Below are 27,483 nucleotides of genomic sequence, written 5' to 3'. Positions count from 1 at the left end.
TTTGTAATTTTGCTTCCCAGTGAAGTTTCGATATGCGTTGGTATATTTCATTTAATTTTTCTCTCAGTAAAATTTAAGGATTTTATCATTGTATGAAAAGAATAGAGAAGCAGATGACGGTAAAAAGCATAATTTGAACGTTAAGGTCTTGTCCAAGAGTTACGTGACTTTCAAATAAGTCCTCTATTCATGAAGGACTTTTAAATGGAGGACAAACACAGGTGCTTACAGAGTGGCAGGCACCCACCCATGATTGGAAAAGTGCTTCACTTAGAATTACCTGGGTGAGGGTCTGTGTAGTCCACAGTGTATCCTTCAAGTTGCATTAATTCCTGTGGTTCCGACTTTTTTTCTCTGTAACTGCACATAGCAAAGGTGTACTGGCTCACCTGCTCAGGGTAAATAAGAGAGAGAGAAGATTTTTACAGTTACAAAAAAAAAATAACCAAATTTAAGTTTTAATTTTCCTTTTCCTCCAAGCAAAACCATGGGATTTGCACATAAGTTTTTGTATTTTAGCATTCCTCCAAGCCCACACCTCTGGGAATGAAGTGGATCTCTTAGGTCAGCTGGCAGTTAGAACTCAGATGATGAGAACGGTGAGCCAGTATTTCCCAGGTCAGTGACTCCATGCCATGTATATTTATGCAGAAGATGGAAAACTAGCCCACCAACCATACATGATACTACTTCAAAGTCAGTCTTTCTGTGTGTGTGTTTTTTTTTTTTGTCTTTATTAACTTGAGTATTTCTTATTTACATTTCGATTGTTATTCCCCTTCCCAGTTGCTGGGCCAACATCCCCCTAACCCCTCCCATCCTCCCCCATTACCACCTCCCCCAACAATCACATTCACTGGGGGTTCAGTCTTCTTGCAGGACCAAGGGCTTCCCCTTCCACTGGTGCTCTTACTAGGATATTCAATGCTGCCTATGTGGTTGGAGCCCAGGGTCAGTCCATGTATAGTCTTTGGGTAGTGGCTTAGTCCCTGGAAGCTCTGGTTGCTTGGCATTGTTGTTCATATGGGGTCTCAAGCCCCTTCAAGCTCTTCCAGTTCTTTCTCTGATTCCTTCAATGGGGGTCCCGTTCTCAGTTCAGTGGTTTGCTGCTGGCATTCGCCTCTGTATTTGCTGTATTCTGGCAGTGTCTCTCAGGAGAGATCTACATCCGGTTCCTGTCGGCCTGCACTTCTTTGCTTCATCCATCTTATCTAATTGGTGGCTGTATCTGTATGGGCCACATGTGGGACAGGCTCGGAATGGGTGTTCCCTCTGCCTCTGTTCTACACTTTGCCTCCCTATTCCCTGCCAAGGGTTTTCTTGTTCCCCTTTTAAAGGAGTGAAGCAGTCGCTTTCTGTGTGTTCTTATATATATATTTTTTTTTTTTGGTTCTTTTTTTCGGAGCTGGGGATCGAACCCAGGGCCTTGCGCTTCCTAGGCAAGCGCTCTACCACTGAGCTAAATCCCCAACCCGTGTTCTTATATTTGTGTACAACTTTCCTTTTGATGCCAACAACAGAGATCTCCGAGTCTCCAGTTACACAGGAGCTACACACTACATCAGTAGTAGTGCAAAACTCCCAAATATTATTTTGTCTGCGTTGTAATGCTCTTGATTACAGCAAACGGCTTGCTTTATTCCTTGTCCACTAGACTCTCAGGGGTTCATCCTCATCTTTATTTCTTCCTCGTTCTGGTGCTATTTGCACATCAGCATTTAGGAACAGGATATTTCTCTGTTAAACATATATAATCGTACACATTAAATAGTAGTTTAATTTGTGCAATAATAATATGGTTCCTGTTATATTTTCTTATTGTTTACTGTGCCTTGAGTTTCATGTCAACATTTTGAATTGAGTTTCTTTTTTTAATAGAAGCCTTTGAGTAAAATTTTCTTTTCCTATCTGCACGTCTCTGGCTTGGGCATGTTCATGAGTGATAGCCTAGCTGCTTCCTATATAGTATGCACTCTGGCAACCTTTCAAGCGTTTTGAAGGTATTATTCCATTGCTAAAGGGATATGCGTGCATGCTGAAAAGTCTGGCGAAAGTTCAATTGTGATTTTCCTAGTACTCAACTTTCCTCTTTCTCTGTGGCTGTTCTGAAACGCTCTCTCCACCTTTGGGGCTGACTCGATGGTGAGGAGGCAAAGGTGCTTGCTGCTAAGCTCAACGTGACTTGAGTTTGATCCCTGAGACCCACATGGTGGAAGAGAACAGACTCCAGCAGGCTACTACCCAGACATGTACGTAACAAATAAATAAACCGTTGTCTTCACTATAGTTCCACTATGAAACTGCTAGGGGTGACACCCATGTCCTAGTTAGGACAGTGTGTTTCCTCTTGGATAATCTATGGTAATATTAATTTTAGAATATTAACTACCATTATTATTTCAAACATTGACTTTTGGTCCCACGTGTTCTATTTTCCTCCTTTCAATCTTATAAAAAAAATCCTGAATTTACATTTTCCTAATATGTTTTAACAAATTATATATTTCATCTTTCTCCATGTGTCCATTTTGGATTGTAGTTAATTTCTTTGGAGTCTAACTAACATTCTATAAATAGTAGCACTTGTGATTTTTACTGTACTTTATTTTAAATTTTATTATAGATTCCTCCAATTTACTATTTAATCTCCCTTTAAGTCAGGGTCTGTACTTTTAAGCTGTTTAAAAGTTCCATCTTTGGAAAACGCCTGATTTAAATCTCTTCTTTGGTTTTCACTGTGTGATGTTCTCTTCTTAGGTTTATTTTTATTTTATTTTATTAATAAAATAAAATTTGTGAGGCTGTTTAGAAATAAGAACAGATTAAATACAACTGTTCTCCAGTTCACGCATATGATAACTTTATGGCTGAATTTCCTAAGGATGAAAATAATCAGTTTATTTTCGTAATGTTAGATCATAAGCTATTATTCAATGTAACTTTCTCTGTTGATATTCTGTGAAGCCCTGGTAGAGAACGTACACCTTCATTTCTACTTTGATACCAGATCTCACAAGGTTATCGCCAACTCAAAGGAATTTTATGCAATTTTTTCATTTATTTTAGGTGTGTGTGTGTGTGTGTGTGTGTGTGTGTGTGTGTGTGTGTATGTGTGTGCATGTGTGTTTGTTATGTGCATATGAGTGCAGGTGCCCATAGAGGCCAGAAGAAAGCGTCAGGTTGGACTGGAAGTGGTTGTGATCCGTGACTTGGGTGCTGGGAGCTGATTCTGGGACCTTTGCAGTACAGTACTAGCTTTTAAAGACTGAGTCAACTCTTCATAGCCTCTATGTTAACTTTGATGCTTCATTTATATTTAATAAAAACAAAGGTAATTAGTAGAAACTGATAGAAAATTTGAAAGCTAATTTTTGTTCACATTTAGACACTAAGCACAAATTCAAATTTATAAGGCTGGGGCAGATCATTTTCTTGGTTCGTCACTGGTTTTCTAAATTCTTTGATATCTATATTTCATATTCCCTCCCAGGCATATCTCAACTATAACTTCCTCTGATTGGAAATAAATATCAAGCATATCATCTAATCCCACACTCGAGCTGCCACTGCTGTCACAGTCCTGATCCATATAGAAGCTTAAACATTTTGTTTGTTTTTGGTCCCTGGTTTCTTATAGTTCAGCTTAGCACATAAGAAATGTTATATAAGACACATACTCTACCATGGGGTCACATCACAAACCCATGTTTTATGATAAAAGATCTACCTTTGTGGCATACCCTGGTAGTATACTTAATAATCCTCTAGCCTCTGATTCCTCAGTCAGTGAATTATGAAAAATAATTGAGATGCCACCATGGTCATCTCAAAAAAAAAAAAAAAGAACTAATAGTATTTATTACCTTACAACCAGACCACGCTACCAATTCAAATACCTTAGGTAGGACTTTAAACTTTTTGTCTTCATGGACTTGGTGAATAAGGATCTAACTCTTGTCTTCAAGACATATACCTAAGAGACATCAAATGCTAACTTCCCATTCCAGGAAGGCAAAACAAATACAATGATGGGCTTAATAAATAAAAATCAAACAAATAACATCAACGTTGTCTTAGGCATTAATAAACTGTCATTAGATATTTAAAAAAAACTCGGCGAAGCAATGCTTTAATATTAAATTAGAGCAAAAGATGCTTTGAACATATAATTAACGAGCCTCCCATTTCCGTCTCTTATTTGGGAGACAATAGAACTATACTAAGAGGAATTCCCTGGCACATCTTCGTTGCCTTAATAATCCGAAACCTGCTGGGAGAGAGATGAGGACACAGGAGTGTCTGAGTTCTAGACCCAGCTCGCACACCCCTCCAGCAGTTACTAACCACGACACACAACTATCACCGGGTGAAGTGCTCCAGACGGACGATCTATCTTGCCCACCTCAATCGTTTCTTCACCTGAACTTCCATGTAGGAGAACAATACCTACAACTCTACAGATTCCTCTTTCTATTTCTAAATCCAAAGCCCCTATATTTTCTTCCAAGATTATAATACTGGTCCCCATTGCTTTTCTAACTGTATTTTTTTTTTGTCTTCTGTTTTCCTTTTCTATGACTCAACTTCTCCAGAACATGCATAATCCAGCTTCTAAAGCACGTGTATGGATTCTCTGTCAAAGTCTGCACAGAATGCATTTTATTTAAATTCAAGACCTGCTCCCTTCCACCATATTTGAAAGTTTAATACGTTTGAAAGTATAAAGTATATATTTGTCTTGTTTTAAATACAAGTAGCACAAATAATTCGCCAGACCAAATGGCATTTACTCTCGAATGCATTCTGTTCTAGCTGTCATATCTGACATTTGATTGTAAACTCCAAACACTGCACTTAAAATGTTTGGGAAATGATTGGCATGAACTGACACACCGTCTCCTACCCAAGCAGCGTCTCTTGAAGGCACAGCGAGCTAGTGAGGCAGTAGGTTATAAAGTCATTTCTGAACAGTGCATATTGAGTACTGTATTCACACCATTCTTCCATCCCTCATCCTCCCTCTAACTCCTCCCATGTCCACCTAAGTCCTTCTCAAATTCATAGTCTCTTGTCTTTGCTATTATTGTCTTATAACCCTCACACAGAGTGTATGAATATAACCTGCTGAGTTCACTTAGTATTGTACATATGTGTTTAGAGCCGACACTCTGTGACTGGCTAACCAATCAGGGGACCTGTTCCTGGAGAAGACCATGTCTTCCTTGCAGTCACCATTAATTGTCATAGCTTGTCATCTAAGACGTCTTTGGAGAAGTCTCTGTCCATATTAGCATGTCAATGTGTGTAGTCATCTTTGGGTCTTAGCTAGGCAAGTTTTCAGGCCACATATGGGCAGCTAAGCTGTAGCCATTTCAGCAGTACGGTAGCACTATGAAGGTTCAGGAACCACAAACCTAGAGAGAGACCGAAACCCAAACTTGTTAAATAACTAGTCAAGATGTGATCACTCACACAACAAAACAAATGTTTGTGTCATTTGTGTATGTACATGTGTGTGTCTGAGTGTATGTGTGTATACCACATACATGCAGTGTCTGAAGAGGCCAGGATAGGGCACTGGATTCCCTGGATCTGGGGTGTGAGCCACCAGATGTGGGTGCGGGAAACAGAGCCTGACACCTCTAGAAGAACAGCAAGTGCTCTTAACTTCAGAACTATCCCTTCAGCTATGAGAAAGACATTTTTAATATCTTAAAAACGTATAGGTCCTATGGAAAATACACCATTTCTATATACTTTACCATGTAAAGAAAAGGAGAAAGCTAAAACATTGGAAAGTAGTATGAACTATTAACAGGTTAGAAAAAGCTAGCATTTTTTGGAATTATAATGGAACATAATAAAGTGTACTTTACTGATGCTGACAAACGCATTTCTATTGTCGTTGACTGGAGCCGTTAGTATTACAGGTTTGTTTTAATGACAGTACTATCTTGACACTCTATGGAGCCCTTAGTCCTCAAAACAAGTGAACAAAGCCACAAAGTGAGCAAAAGATTATTTTAACACTAAAGACTTTTGATTATGTAGCTGGGCTTTAAAGATAATACACTTACAATTCACACACTAAGACACAGCTTACTAAAAGAGGAAGAGTTAAACTGAGAGCCAGGTTTTATTGAAAAGAAATTATATAATTATTCCCCCAAACAAGCTGGATACGTATAATCCCAACTCTGATGATGGTGAGGTAGGAGAATTGGGAGTTACAGGCCAACCTAAACAAAACTGTAAGGACTTGTCTCAAAAAAAAAAAAAAAAAAGACCAAAACAAAACAAACAAACAACAACAACCAAGTGAACTCAGAATCAGCTGTAACGTAGTAGTTCTAAGAAATAAGGTGTCTGGGCCCGTGAGATTTTGAGATTGTAATCTCAACTCTTGTTAATGGGGGCGGGGGAGTGGAATCTGCTTTTCCAAGGTTGCCTAGATGACTGACAATGCTCATATTGAGTCTAGGACGTGCCTCATTACTTCAGGTTGGTTGTTCATTCCATTCCATTATGTTATAGTTCTCATTCTGAAACTTAAAACAAACAAAAAACAAAACAAAACAAAAACCTGTATTCCCTAATTAGAAGCCAATTTTCACTGAATGTCTGGCAGCCATTATGTGAGACAGCCCTGATTTACTATCAAAGACTACCAAGAGTATTGGAGAGAAGAGGGAAACAATAAATAAATCAAGGTCTTATCTCTTTGTTATTTATTTCTACACACACACACCACTTAGAGGGTGAAGTCAAGGGCTGTCTGGGCTACAGAATGAGATCCTGTCTCAAAACCAAATAAAACCAAAAAAGTCCCACACCCTACAAAGAAGACAGTACTTTGGGTGGTGAATTCTTCTGCAGTAAACGAAACATAAAAGGTAGACCAATGCTGTGCGCACACTGGGACTGCTGACTCCCCCGGCTACTGCATCCTTATTTATCTGCCTCTCTGCCTCTCTGTCTTCTCCTTTCTCATGGGCTACTTCTTACCATATCTTTATGGGGTAAGTAGGAGCACGGGACTTTGGCGCTGAGAGTGCAAATTGAAAGACCTTACAAATTGAAGTATAAATGGACAGAGACATGAAAAAGTGACCATACATCTAAAAGTAGTTTTAAATACTACATTGTTCTATTTCTAATGAAATTATGCTGGAAAATTGTACCATTAATTTTAAGATACTGTTTTATTGCAAACCAAAATGTTTCTTTTTAAAGGATTTTACAAATGTCACTTATATGTTCAAATTGTTACCTTAACAGGTAGTTCATATTGTTATCTGTTAATGTATACAGACTTGAATATATATATATATATATACATATATACATACATACATATATATATATGTCACAAATAGTGTGAAAATTGCCATTTAAGAACTAGACCCTAAAAGTTGCCAGAAGATATACAATGAAAAATTCTCACAATAAAGTTGTTTATTCTTTATGTAAGTTGAGAAACAGACCTAGGTCCTGTTTAATATTCATGTAAAACATTCTATTTCTAGCTATATTCAAATAACAAATCATTCTTTGACAGTAGGACATACAAAGTCTAAATAACAACAAAAGAATCTCTAAAGAAACGAAAGGGAAAAACGCAACCTTCCGGGGATGAGTCTCTTTCTAGAATGTTACCATGAAATTATGGATTATTAGATGGTTAGCATTATTTCATATTTTACTTAAACAGCTCAAAAACTTCCCAGCAGATCCAGAGTCTCTCCCAGTGACTGGGCCAGCAGGTACAACAAGGGGTACAGATGGGAGAGTAACAGAATACCAACGGTGAGCAGAGTTGTCACTGACAGGGAAACCCGACCCAGCACACAACTGAGAGCCTGCAATTAGGCTTCAGGTGATGGTGGGCTCTGGGAGTAACATCCATGCCAGACTTCTGAGTCACCAGTTACCGATTCAAGTCAATGCTATGGTGAACACTTCGTGATCCATTTGCTTGCTCTAGAAACCCAAGAGCTCTGCCTTTATCTGTTTCTTTTACAAGGTCATGCTACATCACATCCGTAAGGCCAACTCAACAGGGAATACACAGTGCACTTTTGGGTGGTAACAACTGAGAGCTTACTGTTTGCTAACCAGGACGTGGAACAAGGGTGGCTTTGCTGACAGGTCATCTACGGGAGTCAGGGGTTGCCCTCCTCTGTCCACTCTCGGCTGGAAGCAGTCCAGTAAAATCTACTTGCTCTGCCCTGGAGCAATAAGGCAGGGGATTATTTACATAGATACATGGAGGTCTGACGTACTCTGGTCAAATAATTTCTCATAAGCTTCCTGGTGTATTACTGGACAAAGCTTACATAATTCACTATATTAAAATCGAGAAATCCCTACGAGAGAAGTGTAGTAATCATAAATATTTAATATTCTTTACCGAGTCCACTTGTAATAACTCCAGACAGGACAGATTTGTTGGGAATCGGGGGCGGGGGATAGACAGACTTTAATCCGAGGACAGCCCTAAGCCTGGCTTCAGCATCATTACGTTCAACAGGGCGCTTTCGCATGTTGCTGTGGTCCCACATGGTATCCGTATCTGGGGTAGGAAACCTCCCCTTTTGTTCTTAATTGCCAACCTGCTTGCCACCTGCCCGTATGCACGCATGTAGGTGCTAACTATGAGATTTGAGAGACCACAGCATTCAGATTGATATGAGTATTACTACTGTAGGGATCGCATTAACAGCTGGCAGCTTAGCAACTGCCACCATCTAATTTTAGTAAAGATTAAGGCTTTTAAAATCCTTAGCTGGAAATGTTCTTGGCAGAGGGCAAAGGTTCTGCTGGAGTTATTTAAAAAAAAAAAAAAAAACAACACAAAAACCTCAGAGCTTAATTTAATCAAGGAAAATGAACATATCTTCAAGATACTGACAGATTGAGGGGGAATATATATATGTATGTAACTGTCTTGGCCAAATGGCATAGTGACACTTAACAATCAAGTACAAATTCCAGAAAGAAAGGAAGGGCAGTCTTGTTACAAAAATGGTCAGGATGATCTGCATATTCTCTTACTTAACAAGTAAGCGATCAGTTTCTACCTATGTTTGGATTTAGTGGTAAGCAGTACTCTTGAGAGAGTTGACATAAAATAGTTAAATGCGTCCATAAAATTATTAACTGGAGACAAGTGTACTGAAAAAATTAAAACAGAATGTTATGACAAAGAGGTGGGAGGAATTTTAAATTGAGGGGAAGACACATTCGAATATTAAACCTCTGAAGTGAGCAATAACTGCACAGGCAGAACCAATGAGCACTCAGGCAAAGAGGGCAAGCATGCGCTTCCACAGGGAGTGGTCAACACTACAGGGAGTGGTCAACACCACAGGGAATGGTCAACACCACAGGGAATGGTCAACACAACAGGGAGTGGTCAACACCGCAGGGAGTGGTCAACACCACAGGGAGTGGTCAACACCACAGGGAGTGGTCAACACAACAGGGAGTGGTCAACACCAGGGAGTGGTCAACACCACAGGGAGTGGTCAACACAACAGGGAGTGGTCAACACTACAGGGAGTGGTCAACACTACAGGGAGTGGTCAACACTACAGGGAGTGGTCAACACTACAGGGAATGGTCCAACTGTCTGAGGAAAAGCAGGAGACTCTCTCCAAAGTTGCATAGGCACAGAAACCCAATGAAACTCATATTTTTAGGTACCACTGGAGCGGGGTCCGGTGCTTTTGAAGATGCCAAACCTTTGTCTCGGCATCAGCGATTCGGAATTTTAGAATAGCATATGCTGATTGGTGATAGGAAGCCCAGGCCAGAAATACGGAAGATTTTTCTCTAGGCCATGGTTATTTATAACTCTAAGTGCCATAAGAGTCACTAGAAAGATTTAAGCAGAAGGGTGTCCTAATGAGAGTTATGTGTCAAAAAGGTTATTTATTTTCTATGAAGAATAGGTTATAAGGAGTCCATGCAGACATGGCAGATGTAAATGGGTATAATTGAAATACTAGTTTTGATAATAGAAGAAGCAATACTTTACGCCTGGCATGGAGGTAAAGAAAGAGAAGGATCAAAGGCAGCCCCTGGAGTTTGGTGATGCATGCTCTAATATAAGTACCTAATGTGTTTCATGTAAAGGTTTGAGAAAGGTCTCACAACAGAGGGGAAGTGCTTTTTTATTTAACAAGTATTTACTGAGTCTTTACCATAGTAGGGGTAGGCAAACTACTGTTTAGAGGAACGTGAAGAATGTGCCGAGAGGCAGATGTATCTGAATAGTGAGCCACGGTGCCAAATAAATACAGAGTATTTCACAGTAAGGTTTTGTAACATGGTTTAAAACCTACTGAGTGACCTACACCAATCTACTTAAGACCATAAAATGAACGGTGATGCTTATTCCCAAGTCCTCTGCCCTTGTGCTTAGCTATGAGAAGCATAAACAAGAAAACCAGATGGTGCCTGCATCTGAACTTGAAGATAAAAACGAACAATGCACTCCATATTGGGTCAGAACTTCATGCATGTGAGGCTTTCCTTACTGGACTTGCCCTCCCTTACCTTATCTTGTCACTTCCCTTGCAAATTTTAGCTTTTTGAGATATAGGTAAATATTTATATTAGTATACATTATAGGGATTTTCAAGATTAAATGTATCGCTGGCATTTTAGGGTAAGTCGCACAAACTCTTATAACCACCATAAGTGTTTTTATAGACATTCTATGAAAGGTCTTATCAAATATGTACGTTACCTTAGAAATAAACTCAAAATGAAATATTATTTTGCCCTAATACTTTGATCCAAACAAACTCCACGACAAATGATATTTTTCCATATTCTTTGTTATTAAAGGTATATGTTTTGAAATATTAAAATGAAGGGGCAATGTAACGAAAAGTTTAACCGTAAAGACAAAATGGCAAATGAGAAAAACAGCAGCCAACATCTGGGAAACACTCAAAAATTCATGAGGTCCTTAAATATTTATAGTGTTATTTAGCATTACAAATATTGAGAACCCTAAATGGAGAAATTTCATTTCTATAGTATTTTTACATATATATACAAACATTGATATATGGAGAAGTATATGGTTCTACTTTGTCGTTGTAGACAAAAATCTCTAAGCAAGACAAATAGAGGTACAGATTATACTAGGGAGTCTAAGCTTTCATGTAAAATAGTAAGATAAATATTCTTATCTGTTGATATGGTTATTTTTCCATTTGATAAGAGAATGAAGGTACTTGTAAGAAAATCAATAATTGATCCCATTAGAATGGATGCATGCGTATCTATGTGAATTCAGGGCATGCTACCAGCAAGAGTTACTTGAGTCTCCTTGTATAGAAGAATGGCGTAGGTGCTCTGTAGGAATATTGTTGAGGGGGGGGGTCTTTCATTTTCTACCCTAAAATCCATGTGTTGATACACTACGTACATTCAACTTAAACAGCAACAGAGCCACCATACTGATCTTGGCTCATGTGACAGCCAGGCCTTTATCATGTTAAACTATCTGGTTGGTTGAGCAGACAGCTGACATCCCAGAGGAAACCTCCTCACCCCGTAACCACCTGTGAGGAGTTCGCTGCAGTGGGCCTTCCCGATATTCTTAGTCCTTCAAAAATCCCGAGGCAAAGAGAGTTAACTTCTTCGACAGGTTCATCCCGACAGCATCCCAACAGCATCTTCCCGAGAAACACCGGTTCTCACGTGCTCATAGAATGTTCTGATGGCTGCCTGTTTACATCCTGTGCCAACTCAGCTGACGTGTAATTAACATTACGTCTTGATAGCCTGCTGTTGTTTGCAGCAACTTCAAGTCACATTCTGACACATCGACAACAAGCAGTGAACACTTGACACTGGGCCAACACAACATGGATGTCTACTTTAGTTTCCCTCGGTCGCACAGTGGGTTGTTTTCCTAAGTCCAGGCCTTACTCCACCACTCCAGGGTTACTTCCTTAAAGTGGCAGCACTGCCTGGTACCGTATGGCACTGATGATCCCCAGTGATTTTTCGGATATGTGTTTATCCTTAGATGAACGGTGGTCGTGTGCATTCAGTTAATCGTTTGCCATATGGAACAAGAAATGTGAGCTCTGCCTCTACTGTCTAACAGAAGAGGATTCTCTTGGCTCCACCTTGTACTGGCCTAATCCTGAGAACATTACATAATACCCCTGTACACTCTATCTTATCTGTACAGTGTGGGGGTGGGATAGGAACGCCTATGCAGGCGGGCTTATTTTGAAGAGCAAATAAGATCATGCATTAAACATGCTTTAGACAAATGCTTGCCAAAGGGTAACCACTTAATAACAATCAGATTAGATACATAAATGATGGGTTAGTACATAAGTACGTCAGGAGAACCTACACTTATCACAGAAACATTCAATATCTCACCTATACAGCTATTTGAATAAACGTTAGAAGACTGTAAGCGAAGTCATTCAACCCAGTTAGATTAAAAAAAGAAATGTTTCAAACCCAAGAGGAAGTGTATTCTGAAGCTGACTACCTGAAGACAAATTGTTCCAAAGATATCCAATTCTTATTAGAATAGGAACTACAATATAATATCAGAACCACTTTATATGGGTCATGTTTTCTTAAATCTAATAAGTTCTACAACATTGGGGAAACATAATAAAAATGTATAAGAAATTTTAATTTTGGCGGGATTTTAAGTAGGTTCTTTGTAACTGGTCTTTTATTTTGAACAAAAAGCTTACCTTCAATTTTAAAACACAGCCCCTTAGACAGTTATTAAAATAGATTTATTACTGTAAACACGTCAGGGCTAGAATATAAAAAGGAATGCAACCTATATAGAAAACCAAACAAATACCACACATTAACAAATAATGTGCTTTCTGATATTTTGACTCTAATTTAAATCGACATTTTTTTTCCCTCTGATTCTCATGTTTATATGAGTCTCTGAAAAGTCTTTTCAGCTCAGTGGCTCCTCGAGTGTTCACTTGGAACAATGACTTTGCAGCTGGCCAAACCTGACTCTCAATCAATTTTTATGAGTACAAATTCTTGGGCTGATGGCCGGGCTTCCAGCTGTATCACTCACGTAATCCACACTCGCACGTGGTGATGAGATTCACATTATCACCAGAGCACCATCGTGCCGATGGCAGCAGCAGACACAGCGGGGTATGCTGTCCTCCCTACGAACAACGGCTCCTTCACCTTTCAATAATGCAGCCTGCAGGTATGGATGTACAAGCTGTGTGCGGCGAGAATGAGAGCTGTCTTTAAAAACACTAATAAAAGCTACCCTGTTCCTCCCAATGGGTCACTCCTGTCGAATCTCCATACATAGCCATCTTGATTTCGAAGTGAATGCTTTCAATTTGTCCGCCCATTACATTTCGAATTGGAAGGAAGATTCAATTGTGTTTGAAACTTCAAAAAGTTGTCAGAGAACTGGAATATATATTTCAGACATTTAGTCACAGAATCCTTTCTCTCTCTGCGTGTTCCTGTCTGTCTGTCTGTCTATGTATCTATCCATCTCTATCATGTACCTATGATATGTAACAAGTATAACAAATTCACGTTAATTCAAGTTGGAAGAATTTTTCTTATATTTAAACTAACAACTATGTGGATTTAGCAACTACTTTGATTCGATTTTAAATTTTAAAATAAAACACCATACTCAGCTATCTTAAAAACTCAGCTCCACATCCAATGTCTCTCAAAAACAAACCACTTTCTGGATCTGATGTTTTCTAATTCCTCTTTTTATTTTAAAACTCTAATAAATAATAATCAAAGTGCATAAATTTTGGATTCATGTGACTATGTACGAGACAATAAGGTAGGTAGCAAACAATAACCTTAAGCCTTCCCAGGATTCAAAGCCTTGGCTCTGGGCATTTGACTTCTCATCGTCAGTCTCTAGAATCTTAATTTTCATATCAAACCAACAAATACAGTGGGAACTTTTAGACCACTGCCATTTGCCAGGTCCTCACGCTAATAGATGCCATCTGCCCATCATTTAAAACACACTTTAATATTTTTTCATGCAGATTTCCATCAGTGAAGCTCAAGAGTTAGCTATTTTTTTTCAAAAGGAGTTTGTCCTCCCAATCATCCACTAAGATTATGGAATTACATAGGATTCTATATAAATCCTACATAAATTCATGAAACGTAACTGAAAAAGCAGCCTTTCCCACCCCCTTTGCTTCCTAACAACGTGGCAAAGACAAATCACCATGATAAGCCTGTCCAGTTAGATGCACATGAGACATCTATAACAGGAAATGCAATTAAAATATCCAGAAAAATTTATATTAGAATTTCTTCATGAATCTATCCACTGTTTTGTGCCAGTGTAAAGGCACAACTGGAAAACTGCAGAAGGTATTTAAGAGGCATGGTTTGGGAAGACAGCCTACTGAGAACTGGGGGGCAGAGAACCCTTATCCAGGCAATTACCTGTGCTTTAGATCAAGATTGGGGTGTGTGTGTGTGTGTTGTTTACATGTATGCATATGCATGTGCATACCTTTTATAACTCTAAGCCATGAAAGAAATGTCTGCACTTTAGCTAAAAGGTAAAATGGATTTTGAATCTGCTGTGTAGATGCAACTATGTTTGGCTCAATTTTAACGCTTTCTCATGAAGCTACCATGCTACCGTGGGACATCAATAAACTAATTTTTTCCCCCAGCAACTGATGGAATACTGTATCTCTAGAAAACATCAAATGATAATTTTCCTCCCCTGGCATTTACCCACACTGTTCTGTTCTCGCCCAGTTAAGCCTGTCTAATGTGTAGCGGGAATCAATGAGATTTTACAGGCTGGTCTGCGTTAGGATTCCAAGGGTGATTCTCTTTTTATATACTTCCGCTGAGAGCGAAATAGTTTAAATCTACCCTGGAATGAAATGCCTGTTTTGAAAGCTATGCTTTCACGTAACTAGAACTTAGCGATTGTCCTCTGGACGAAGGTTGCTTATGATTGTAAAAGGTTAGACGAGCCCATATTCCAATAACCCATATCCAGAATCCAATCATTGAGAAATGGAGTGGACGATTTGATTTAAAAGCACGTTTATATGAACACGCAACAGACACGACGTATTCATATAAAAAGTGAGAGAGCGAATGGACCACAGCTTATCTGCACACTACATGAATACTGTAGCTTCCCACCGCCGCCCACCCTAGGGGCTGTCACAGCATCCTCTAGATCCTTTTAGAAAGCCTTGATTGGCAACACAATTTCCAAATTATTATTATATTATTATTTTTGTCTCTTCTACACTGACTCAGGGTGGCTCTTTGCAATGACTACTGAATTTGATACAACTAAGGGGAACACACACAGAAGCTGACAAAGGAAAACAGCTGCATTCTAGCACACCAGTCAACAAAGAAACATTCAATGAAGAAGACACAGAATGTCAGTTATTTTGCTACAAGTTGCTTGGGTTGCTGTGTGATAGAAAAATGTTATCTGTGCTGGCGCATAATGAATGTACTTCTTTGCTTTCAAACAAGTCATTTAAAATCATCACCGGTTTTAATTTCCTTTTTTTTTAAAGTTTTAATTTCTAATATCTACTTATCAGAAGGAGACATGACAAGAAATGACTAGTACAAACAAACAACAGAGGGATGGGGTAGTCACTGTCAGAGAGTAACTACCAAACAGGAAAATAAATGACTGACCTGAACGAGAACAAAGTATCGCTTTTTCCATCTCTTCCAAACCTTCTGTCCAAGGGCATACAGATACCTGGTAAGAAAAGCAAGCAGACAGTACATAAATAATGGTGTGGCTCTCTATACCATATATCTTCCATAGGTATTTATAAGACCAGATGGCTAAATGCCAAGTTTAGTTTATTTGACATCAGAGACAACATGCGGCTTCTGTGTGATGAGGTGATTCTCGATTCCTGAAAGGGAATTGATTTGTGTGGCTTCCAATTTGTCAGTCCTTACTACGAACTGAACAAAGTAGGAGTTAGAAAGGATGATCAGAGAACCAGTTGGAATTTTATTTTCACGTGTGTTTCTTAGGAGATACGGAGGCGACGAGCGGAGGAACTCGCACTGAACTCTTCTGATGAGTGAAGCTTGAGAAGGAGGTGGATACGGCGCCAAGAACCCAGGGTGAAAGGCCACTGTCCAGCTGGGTGACCTTGCAATGTCTGCACCAATATCCATTTCGATTTCTTTGCCTACTAGAGGACAACACTAGGTGTCCCTATTTCCAAGTTCTCTGCCAGCTCTGTCATTTTGTGATTTATATGGCTTATGGAAGCTCTCCACGGAACATTTTTTCCCCACTATAAAACTTAGATAATAAAAAAAAATGCTGTCTCCTTTTGTTTAGCCTCAGTTTCAGCCCTGGCTTTTACCTTTGCATGATAACCTGTCACAAACTGAAATGATTAACCTGGTCATTCATTTGAATAGAACTCCTTTGCTCTATGTGTTCATATGTGTATGGACATGAATGTACACGTTCTTCTTGTGTGTGAGTAACTCATGTGGGGTCCAGAGATCAGCCTTGGGGTTGTTCCTCGGGGTGCTGTCCCTTCTTGTTTCTTAGATCAGGGTCTCTCACTGGCCTGGAACTTGCTGAGGTAGTGCTGGTTGATGACTAAGCTCTGGGGATCTACCTGTCTCCTCTCAATCCCGGGATTTAAATCATGCAAAATCATACTTAGCTTCTTTCCATGAGTTCTAGCCACTTTGCCTACTGAACTACCTGCCTGGCCCTCAGAACGTAACTTCTGTTCTTAATGAATATAGAAAGGATATGATTTAATGTCCACGGAGAAAAGGAAGAAATAAAAAACAAGGTGGTGAGTTAGGTGAGTTATTACGAAAACACATCATGCAATGATACAGTGTAATGCAGTGGAAACACAGGGCTCATTTTAAAATTAAAACTTTTTCAAATCTTAGCACAATTTGAGTTTGAAAGTAGAGGCATAAAAATTATTCGAATGTACTTAATCTATGCACAATCCTAAGCAATAAAGAATGTCACATCTGAAACTTTCTTACAGCTGAAATTTTAGCTTAAAAATGTAGCCTCTAATGCGGAGAAAGAGGAACACTCCTCCATTGTTGGTGGGGTTGCAGACTGGTACAACCATTCTGGAAATCAGTCTGGAGGTTCCTCAGAAAATTGGACATTGATCTGCCTGAGGATCCAGCTATACCTCTCTTGGGCATATGCCCAAAAGATGCCCCAACATATAAAAAAGACACGTGCTCCACTATGTTCATCGCAGCCTTATTTATAATAGCCAGAAGCTGGAAAGAACCCAGATGCCCTTCAACAGAGGAATGGATACAGAAAATGTGGTACATCTACACAATGGAATATTACTCAGCTATGAAAAACGACTTTATGAAATTCGTAGGCAAATGGTTGGAACTGGAAAATATCATCCTGAGTGAGCTAACCCAATCACAGAAAGACACATGGTATGCACTCACTGATAAGTGGCTATTAGCCCAAATGCTTGAATTACCCTAGATGCCTAGAACAAATGAAACTCAAGACGGATGATCAAAATGTGAATGCTTCACTCCTTCTTTAAAAGGGAACACGAATACCCTTGGCAGGGAAGAGAGAGGCAAAGATTAAAACAGAGACTGAAGGAACACCCATTCAGAGCCTGCCCCACATGTGGCCCATACATATACAGCCACCCAATTAGACAAGATGGATGAAGCAAAGAAGTGCAGACCGACAGGAGCGGATGTAGATCGATCCTGAGAGACACAGCCAGAATACAGCAAATACAGAGGCGAATGCCAGCAGCAAACCACTGAACTGAGAACAGGACCCCCGTTGAAGGAATCAGAGAAAGAACTGGAAGAGCTTGAAGGGGCTTGAGACCCCATATGTACAACAATGCCAAGCAACCAGAGCTTCCAGGGACTAAGCCACTACCTAAAGACTATACATGGACTGACCCTGGACTCTGACCTCATAGGTAGCAATGAATATCCTAGTAAGAGCACCAGTGGAAGGGGAAGCCCTGGGTCCTGCTAAGACTGAACCCCAGTGAACTAGACTGTTGGGGGAGGCGGCAATGGGGGAGGTGGGGAAAGGAACACCCATAAGGAAGGGGGGGAGGGAAGGGGATGTTTGCCCGGAAACCGGGAAAGGGAATAACACTCGAAATGTATATAAGAAATACTCGAGTTAATAATAATAAAAAAAATGTAGCCTCTATCTTAAACCTCCTTTTATAAAACAAAACAAATATATCTTTTTGTTTCTTAAAAAAATACTAAAAAACGTTTTCATAAAAAAATGAAGTTTTCGTGAAGGTCTAGAGAATCAATGGACATTATCTTTAGGACCAGTGGGGATGTTAACAGGAAACCCTTTTCATGAGAAATGCCATGGTGAAATGTAGAAATGCCTAACCTTTTATTATGGAGGTACTCAAGTAATAAGTAGAGTCCCACAGAAAACTGCATGCTTACCAGGGCACATGGCATTTTGCTACTGAAGACTGGTGACAAATGCTCAAGGTGAAGGATGTATTTACTAAACGCCATCATGGCACAATCATAGGGAAATATTATTTTGCTGCTGAAATGATGACGTTGTTAAAGTTAATAAAATGCAGAAAAATATACTATGTAAGGCTATGTGAAAAGGGTGAGGATTTACTATTATACCCGTACTTAATGATTTGACATTTCTAAGAACAAACATATTGGTGGAATTGCAAGCTGGTACAACCACTTTAGAAATCAGTCTGGAGGTTCCTCAGAAAACTGGATGGACATAGTACTACCTGAGGACCCATCTATATCACTCCTGGGCATATTCCCAAAAGATGCTCCAACATATAACACGGACACATGCTCTACTATGTTCATAGCAGTCATATTTATAAAATCCAGAAACTGGAAACAACCCAGATGTCCTTCAACAGAGGATGGATACAGAAAATGTGATACACAATAGAGTACTACTCAGCTATTAAAAACAATGGCTTCATGAAATTCATAGGCAAATGGATGGAACCAGAAAATGTCATCCTGAGTGAGGTAACCCAGTCACAAAAGAACACACATGGTATGCACTCACTGATAAGTGGCTATTAGCCCAAAGCTTGGAATACCTAAGAAAAAATTCAGAGACCATATGAATCTCAAGAAGAAGGAAGACCAAAAAGTGGATGCATAAGTCCTTCTTAGAAGGGGAAACAAAATACTCATGGAAGGAAAGACAGGGACAAAGAGTAGAGCAGCAACTGAAGGAAAGGCCATCCAGAGACTGCCCCACCTGGGGATCTATCCCATATGCAGCCACCAAACCCAGTCACTATTGCTGATGCCAAGAAGTGCTTGCTGACACGAGCCTGATAAGGATGTCTCCTGAGAGAATCTGCCAGAGCCTGACTGACACAGTTGAGGGTACTTGCAGCTAACAATCAGACTGAGCACGCGGACCCCAATGGAGGAGTTAGAGAAAAGACTGAAGGAGCTGAAGGGGTTTGCAACCCCATAGGAAGAACAACATTAACTAACCAGACCCCACCAGAGCTCTCAGGGACTAAATCACTAACCAAAGAGTACCCATGGAGGGACCCATCTGCATATGTAGCAGAGGATGGCCCTATCTGGCATCAATAGAAGTCCTTGGTCCTGTAGGGGAATGCCAGGGTGGTGAGGTGGGAGGGGGAGCATCCTCATAGAAGCAGGGGGCTGATGGGAGGAGAAGGAGGAACCAGGAAAGGGGATAACATTTGTAATATAAATACATAAACTATCCAATAAAAAATTAAAGGAAAAAAATGGAAATATTTCCAGAGTAATGAAATTAGGGTAAACTTAAGTGTCCTTATTCCTCTCTTCCCTACAATATGAGAAGTAGGATAAAGAACTGAGGAGCTGCTAAAGTTCAAAACCACTGGGCTCTTGCACTGGCAGGTATCACTCAAAGAGCCCAATCCACTATTTGTTTGCTTTTAGACACATCATCTAATTATGGTGAGCTCCTTTTCAACGATCGGGACATATCTAAGACCATTTCATGCGTTTGTGGATGCAATGTGGACTCCGTTAGACTCTGGTGGACACGTGGGTTATTCTTGTTCTCACCCATTCACTGTTTCTTCCTGAGATCCCCTAAACGCCCTTTCTTTTAGCCTCTAATTTCCCCTCTGCAGTTGTGGGGATAGGTGTTCAGCTGCTCTCTTGCTGTCCGTTCTATAGAATTTCCCTCCCCTGAAATACACACACCCACGTTCCTATTACAGGGTTAACAACAGTGACCCATGGAGCTTGCTACTGTGGGCATGAGAGATGTTCAGTGTAAAAGGGCAGTAGCAGGATGAGTAGTTAATAGCGGCTCAGAAGCCACAGAGGGCACTGGGAATAACCCTGCCTGTGACCACAGCCTGCTTCTCAGCTCGCTCTCTCAATGCATCTCACTTTGCAGAGCGCCGGGCAGACGGGTCACACACGAGCCCGAAAGTGAATAGGGAGATCCAGGGACCGTCATTACCACATGCAAATTAGCATGAGGGTCATGACCGTGTAGGATCTGTGTGCTGTACACTAGCAGCTGAGCAGAGTGCAAACGACGGGCCAGTGAGTTTAGAATAATAACTTCTGGTTTCTCTGCAGACAAACCGTAGAGGGTTAGTGAATACAGGCACACAGCGTTTGGAGACCAGTGGAAGATGCTCTAAACAGAAAAAAAATGAGAAAACATTGGGTACTAGAAAGCAAGATGCTTGGATGTCAGACCTTGAAGTATTGGAGCTATTGCACTATGAGAATTTGTCCAAACACATCCATTAAGAGACAATCGGTCAAACGCATCCAGAAACAAAACGGTCTTCAGAATTTTATGAGCTCTACGCATAATAAAAATGAAATAACAGTCAACAGAGGGCCACCAAGAAGGAGGTATTGTAAACACTATGGGGAAAAAAAACACAATATTTTGTCCTTGTAAAAATTTCATATTAGTCAAAAATGTTTATATAAAAATGGAAATAAGTGAAATATATCAGAAGATATAACACACTGAATAAAAAGAATACGTTAAAGTTTACAGGTGCCCATGTCTCACTGTAAACGTGGGCTTTGTGATCGAGTTCCAAGGCCTAGCTGCCTCCCCACTGATATAAGGACAGATACCTTTCTTTGTATGGAATGTATTTAAAAGTAAGAAACGCATAAAAAACCCGCCAGTTTACCAATATTGTTTCAAAATTTAAAACTTAAGTCTCACATAGTAAGAAATGAGTACACGGACATTAAAAGGGATGCTAAAGGCAATGATTAAAGTAACCATCTTGTGGGTACTACTGCATTCAGTTTGCAGAATGCCAGGTTCCTGGTGCCCACCATGACCAGTTCTTCCCTTGTACCTTCAGTTCTGCATGTGCTTCTACTCGTTTGTTATGCTTTCTGCAATGTCACTGGGATTAAATAGCACACGGCATTGCGTGTATATGTTCCTTCCTTTAGAAGAACACTGGTGGGGTTTATGCTTCTTGTGATGAGTACCGAGAGTCTGTTCTCATGGATTGCTAAGCTGCATACTCCCCTGTATGAATGCATTCCCAATTTGGTGTGTTGTCTCCACACCTCTGCTGAGGGGATTCAAAGATACCATGAGTATTTGTGTGTAAGCCTATGGTGTTTGCATGTTTTTGTTTCGTGTGTTATGGTGTCCAGAAACTAAGTTCCTGCATTACATTCAGGTATTATGTTTGGCTGTGTGAGAAATTGCTAGACTGTTTTCCCAAAGTGCCCATGGTGTGCTGAATTACCACTAGCCGTGAGTGAGACTGCACCTTCCTTTCGGAATCAGGAAAATCACTGTTAAGAAGTACTCTGGGCATATGGTCATTCTGACTCCATAGCTACTTCCCCTTATATGATTAATATTGAATACTCAGAACATAGAGAGGGCCTTTACCTCTTTGTTACAAGAACAACGGAGAACTCCATGGACACTTTCCTGGTTAAATGAGGTCTTCAGTTTTCAAGGCCCTTGTAATGGTTAGAATCCAGAAGAGTCTAAACTCACTACAGATGGCTGTTAGGATCATTTGGAAAGGCTGGGGTATGGAAAAGTGAGGTGAAGGGGCACAAATTATTATTATATAAATGCTAGTGAGTCTACTGACCAGAAAACATCTTACAAGGATCCAAACCCACTCTCTTGAGTCATGTGAAGACAAAGTGTGTTGGGTCTGTCGAATTTCCATCCCGCTAGACGCTTCGTTTTTACATGTTCAATGAGAGGCTGTACATTATCTCTCTTATGGTAGCTAAACCCCAAAAGGCCCTTCTAATTTTAGGGAAATATAAAAAAATTACAGAGAAATTATGTTTTACTTGATGATATGTGTGATAAGGTACACATCAATGTTGGGATAGTCCTTAATTATAGAATACTGAGTTACTTTCTCTAGAGAGACTGTAACCTATCTATATCAATTCTTAGGAAATCTGTATGCAGTAAAGGACTTGGCTTCAAATAATGATGAAAGACAATATATATATAATTATATATATATATCCATATACATACATACATACATATATATACATACATACATATATATATATAAAATGATTTAGAAAGAGCCTCAGAACACTACTGCTAGTACGAGAACCACCAGTTACAACTGCCTGGTGCTGTTCATCAAAAGTTTGGCTGACAGGCTTAACTATTTGACATACAATGGCAATATAATTGATTAGATGGATCCTTAAAAGCTATTTTCATGTTGTTTATTTGTGCTTTAAAAATCAAGTTTACACTTCTTCTTGTCACTTCAGTTCTAAACAAAGTGGTGTCTTTGCTGCTTGAAGAAGTGATTCTATGAAGCAACAAGGTGTGTGTGCGCGTGCGTGCATGCGTGTGTGTGAGTGTGTGTGCGTGTGTGTGGGGGTGTGTGGGGGTGTGTGTGTGTGTGTGTGTGTGTGTGTGTGTGTGTGTGTGTGTGTGTGTGTGTGTGTGTGTGTGTGTGTGTGTGTGTGTGTGTGTGTGTGTGTGTGTGTGTGTGTGTGTGTGTGTGTGTGTGTGTGTGTGTGTGTGTGTGTGAGTGTGTGTGTGTGAGTGTGTGTGTGTGTGTGTGTGTGTGTGTGTGTGTGTGTATGTGTGAGTGTGTGTATGTGTGTGTGAGTGTGTGTGTGTATGTGAGTGTGTATGTGTGTGTGTGTGAGTGTGTGTGTATGTATGTGAGTGTGAGTGTGTGTGAGTGTGTGTGTGTATGAGTGTGTGTGGGGGGGGTGGGGGCTGTCAGTTGAGCTGTACTTCATTCTGGAGGGACAAATGTGCACAGAACCCTAACGATCTGCTGCTGAGTCATCTTTGAAGCTGGAGTCTTCCTTAGTATCTTGAAAGTTGCCAAGTCATTGCTAGCTTCCAAACTCAGTAATAAAGTTGTTTTTTAAGAGGATGAAAGCCAGACCTGCCAAACCCTTGTCCAAGCAGGAAATATACACTTTCTCTTGGTGGTAACTTACACTGTCTAAGAGAATAAGTGTCACTTAGTATGACATAAGCGTTCTCTGAAACGCTGCAGATTTGTTTTCTACTTTATTTTAATCAGGAAAGCAAAGGTGTTTATTTACTTGTTTGTTTAGCGAGCTCATGTTTACTTGTTGTCAACTTCTAAACAAAGTATTTAAAAGATTTCAACAAAGCACAAATAAGAGTGGTGTTCATGGCCATGCTCCACACTCTGCTTCCCTCCGAACACGGCCTTAGGTAGAAGGTCCTCTAGCTAGAGTCCTATTTGGACCAAGAATTATTTAAGATGCTTCGAAGGAAACAGTCTATTGCACATTGCCTATGCCAGTATTAAGTATGCAGCCCGTCCCTGTTGAAACGTTTACAGGGCACCACAGAACTCGTGTAAGTAGAGTATTAACGATTCCTCGAGAATAACCGCTCAGATACTAGTCAGAAGTACTTGCTTTCATCAATGTGCCCAACTTAAGTAGTAAGAAGTCGCTCTCTTGGAATACAAAACCATCGGCTTAACTTTCAAACCTTCCCTTCTTACACTGGACTGTGTAGCAAAGAAATGAGCACGTGCGATGCAGTTCTGGGGCGGAACAGAGGCCGGAGCCTTGGAGCGCCTGGTTTCAGTCTCAACACCTCGGAGCCCTCAGAGTCCCACTGCCTCAGAGAGGGACATTTCTGTTGGCTACGGTGACTTCTTTTTTCTTTTTTTTACCCCTAAAGGAACAATAATCACTGTCAAGAGGCGAACAAACGAACACTGAACAAAACAAACAAAAAACCCCAAACTAAACTAAATTAATCCTAATGTTGTTTCTTGGCCTGTAGCATTTACTTTGGGTTATTCAACCACCCCATGAGGTCATATTATATCTTCAAGTATCAGAGATGGATTGTTAGACTCAAAGGTTTTTTTTTATTATATATTTAAAATAATGCTGCCGGGGAATGTTTAAAATGAAAAGAAAATGACAGTATTGCCTACTTGGATTCCTTCCCTCCTCCTCCTCCTCCTCCCTCCCTCCCTCCTCCCTCCTCCCCCTCCCTCCCTCCCTCTCTCTCTCTCTCTCTCTCTCTCTCTCTCTCTCTCTCTCTCTCTCTCGATCAAACCTCAAGATACAACATAAGGAATACAGCGTATTTTTTTGGTCTTTTCCCCCTATCATCAGTTTGACCTGGTTACTGGAGCATCTCATTAACAAGTGCACACAACCTCCCTGGAAGCAATGATGTTTTATAAAGTCATCACTTAAAGCACGCCAAGTACGAAAGCTAGATCGTGGCTACTTCTCGAAGTCTCCCTTTACAAATCCACCTAGCCTTTACAAAATCTCTCAGAATGTTCTAGGGCAGCAAGAATAAGAACTTCTTTAGACATAGGGCAACCATTAACTGTGTGCATGCTAACGTATGCATCAATAAAAAGACACGACAGAGTTACATAACAGCATGAAGCTTAGTAAAAATAAACTTAAAACAACAACTGGAATAACAGCTAAGCTTAGCTCACTTCTTATCTGCCATCCTTGCCACGTGCAAGGGCATTTCAAACGCTGTTCGGTGCAATATCTCTTTGACTATGTACTTAAAAAGATAATTTAAAAATACAACAATCTGTGAATTATCTTCCTTTCAGCCAATTCCCTTGGAAGTACATTTTACTAATAAGTTGAGGATTTTTTTCTACAAATACAATATATTTCATGCTGATATACATATAATAAAAAGTTAATGAAATCTGAAGAACTAATTTTCTAATCAGTCTTAAAAATTGAGATTTAACTCATCCTCCAACACAATGCACATGAACGGTGGCATGTGCTTCCTTAGGAAGGACATAACTAATACTGTTACACGCCATGCTTGAGACAGAAAATCCTTACAAGAAAGAAGTGGTCTCATTTAACCAAACAGTTTAAAAATACCTCACAAAGTCTTTCTAACTTGAAGATTGTTCAATGAATGCTTTTGAAAAAAAGAAAAGCTCCAAACATTTTACTAAATGTTGTAGTTTAGTTTCAATTAGAATGGTGGCATACAGTCCTAATAGAAAGAAGAGTATGACAATTTATTTGCACGGAGTCCATGCTGTGAGAGTTCATGGTTTTACTTTATGAGGAAAAATCATCACTAATGAATATTTGAAAAACATAATTGTATACAGAAGATGGGAATTATTCAGTGCTTGGGGGAAAAAAAGGACTATTACTTTGGGCAGATCACTTATGCGGACAGCTTTCTATTCAAAGAAACAGAACAATCTACATGTTGAATAATAAAGGCTTTTCTTCTACAAGGCTTTTTTTTTAAGGAAAAATACAGAAAGGAGAAGAAAATCAATATATAGAGTAGTTTAGTCCTGGAAAGGGCTTTCTTAAAGAGAAACCTCAGTCAAGGTTGAAAGAGCAATTAATGCAGGCTCAAAAAGCTAGGCCATTCTGATAGAGTTCGGTTAACATGTGGCAGAAGTAATCATCCACTTGTGAAAATGATTTTCGGTTCATTCTCAAACACCTTTCAGACACTCATGATCCCATTTAACTGACAACAATACAGGCTATCTGTGGGCACCATTGCATTTGATGTGAAAACCAATAGGGACCAAAATGCCCTCAGGCACTTGCAGTCATTTCCCCCCCCTCCCCACCCACCACCACATTCTCTGCTGCTTACATAAAAGAAGTCTTCCTTTCACTACATTCTTGCTTTTATTTAACCCTGCAAGATTAAGCCTTTCTCTTGTCTTTTCTTTCTTTCTTTTTTCTTCTTCTTTGGTTTTGTTTTCAGCCAAGGATGAGAAAAGAAACTGAATCAAGACAACATTGTGGCTGGAGCATTAGGAAACCTACAAGTAAATACTTTCTAGTTTTCTTTTCTTTTTTTTTTTAAATACTTCCTGTATTTTGATGGGGGACAGATATAAAAGAAAGGGTCTTCACCAAGCAAGAGTATCTAACAGTTTGGAAGAAGTTAGGGCTGAGAAAAACCAATAACTCCTAATGTTGGGCAAAAAGCTAAGTTTCTTAGAGCCACAATGACCTATTTTGCTGAGGCAGTACTCTGTAGACTCAGTAGCTCTGTACTGTTATGAGTTTTATGAGTTTTACCTTCCAGTTGAACCTCAACCGGCACCAGCACTTTTAACAGCTAGAGAGGTAGCTTTAACAGCTAGAGGTAGAAAAGTACTTTGATACATCTAAACACATGGCCAACCATCTAAATAAAATTGTTCCAAGCAATCTTTCTCTAAGAAGATACTTTTTAGCCAAGTGTAGAGGTCCTCACCTATATAGAATTTGCAGGAGGAGGCTGAGGAGACAAGACTGAGAGTCTGATCCCAGCTTGTTCCGCAGAGGGAGTTCTAGACCAGTCTTGGCTATTTAACAATAGCCCTTCTCATATAAGACAATTTAAAGAGAAGAGTGCGTGATTATATTTATAATCTTTGCTAAATGGTCGACGACATTCTTTTAGAACTCAGTTCACAGGAAAAGAAAATGTCCAAGTACACTTTTAACGGCTCATTTCCTTTCAAAGGCAAACACTTTCCAAGTTTTCTGAAAATGTATTTCTCATTGACAAACTTGAATGTATTTGTAACAGAGAGCATCGTTGAAATAAGCATGTATTGTAGGATGTCCAGATGAATTAATTAATATTATATTGTCTTCCATCATAGAATGAATATTTCATGATGGCGTGATTCCTTGTTTGCTCCTAATTTCACTCCTTCCTCTCCAGAAGCTCCATTGCTTTGTTAAATGCTAAGAAAAAGCTATGGAGATTTCTAAGAGGATTATAGAATGTCTCAGAAATAGTTTAAAGGGTTGAGGGTCTGTGCAGTCCAGCCCTCTCCAACTAAGCCAGGCCAACACGCTATATCCTCAGGAAGACTAGAAAACCTGAATGTCGATGGGGGCCCAGCTTGACATCTTTCTGAAGGACGTTCTGTA

The 27,483-nt window shown here is 39.8% G+C and overlaps 1 protein-coding gene across 23 annotated transcripts in view; it reads right to left on the bottom strand.

Annotated features, from left to right (window-relative positions):
* The window catches only part of Cadps2 (calcium dependent secretion activator 2), a 525,569-nt gene that overhangs the window by 159,304 nt on the left and 338,782 nt on the right, over positions 1-27,483 (bottom strand). For all 23 annotated transcript variants that reach the window (XM_032906883.1, XM_032906888.1, XM_032906885.1 and 20 more), the window contains exons 9-10: positions 15,718-15,784; positions 281-389 (exon numbers count right to left, since the gene is read on the bottom strand). In XM_032906883.1, coding sequence (XP_032762774.1) covers positions 281-389; positions 15,718-15,784 — 176 coding nt within the window. The remainder of the gene's footprint in view (positions 1-280; positions 390-15,717; positions 15,785-27,483) is intronic.

This window comes from Rattus rattus, chromosome 6 (genome assembly GCF_011064425.1).
Source record: "Rattus rattus isolate New Zealand chromosome 6, Rrattus_CSIRO_v1, whole genome shotgun sequence".
NCBI classification, from domain to species: domain Eukaryota; kingdom Metazoa; phylum Chordata; class Mammalia; order Rodentia; family Muridae; genus Rattus; species Rattus rattus.
The sequence above is the reverse complement of the archived record's forward strand: the minus strand, read 5'-3'. Positions and strand labels throughout refer to the sequence as shown.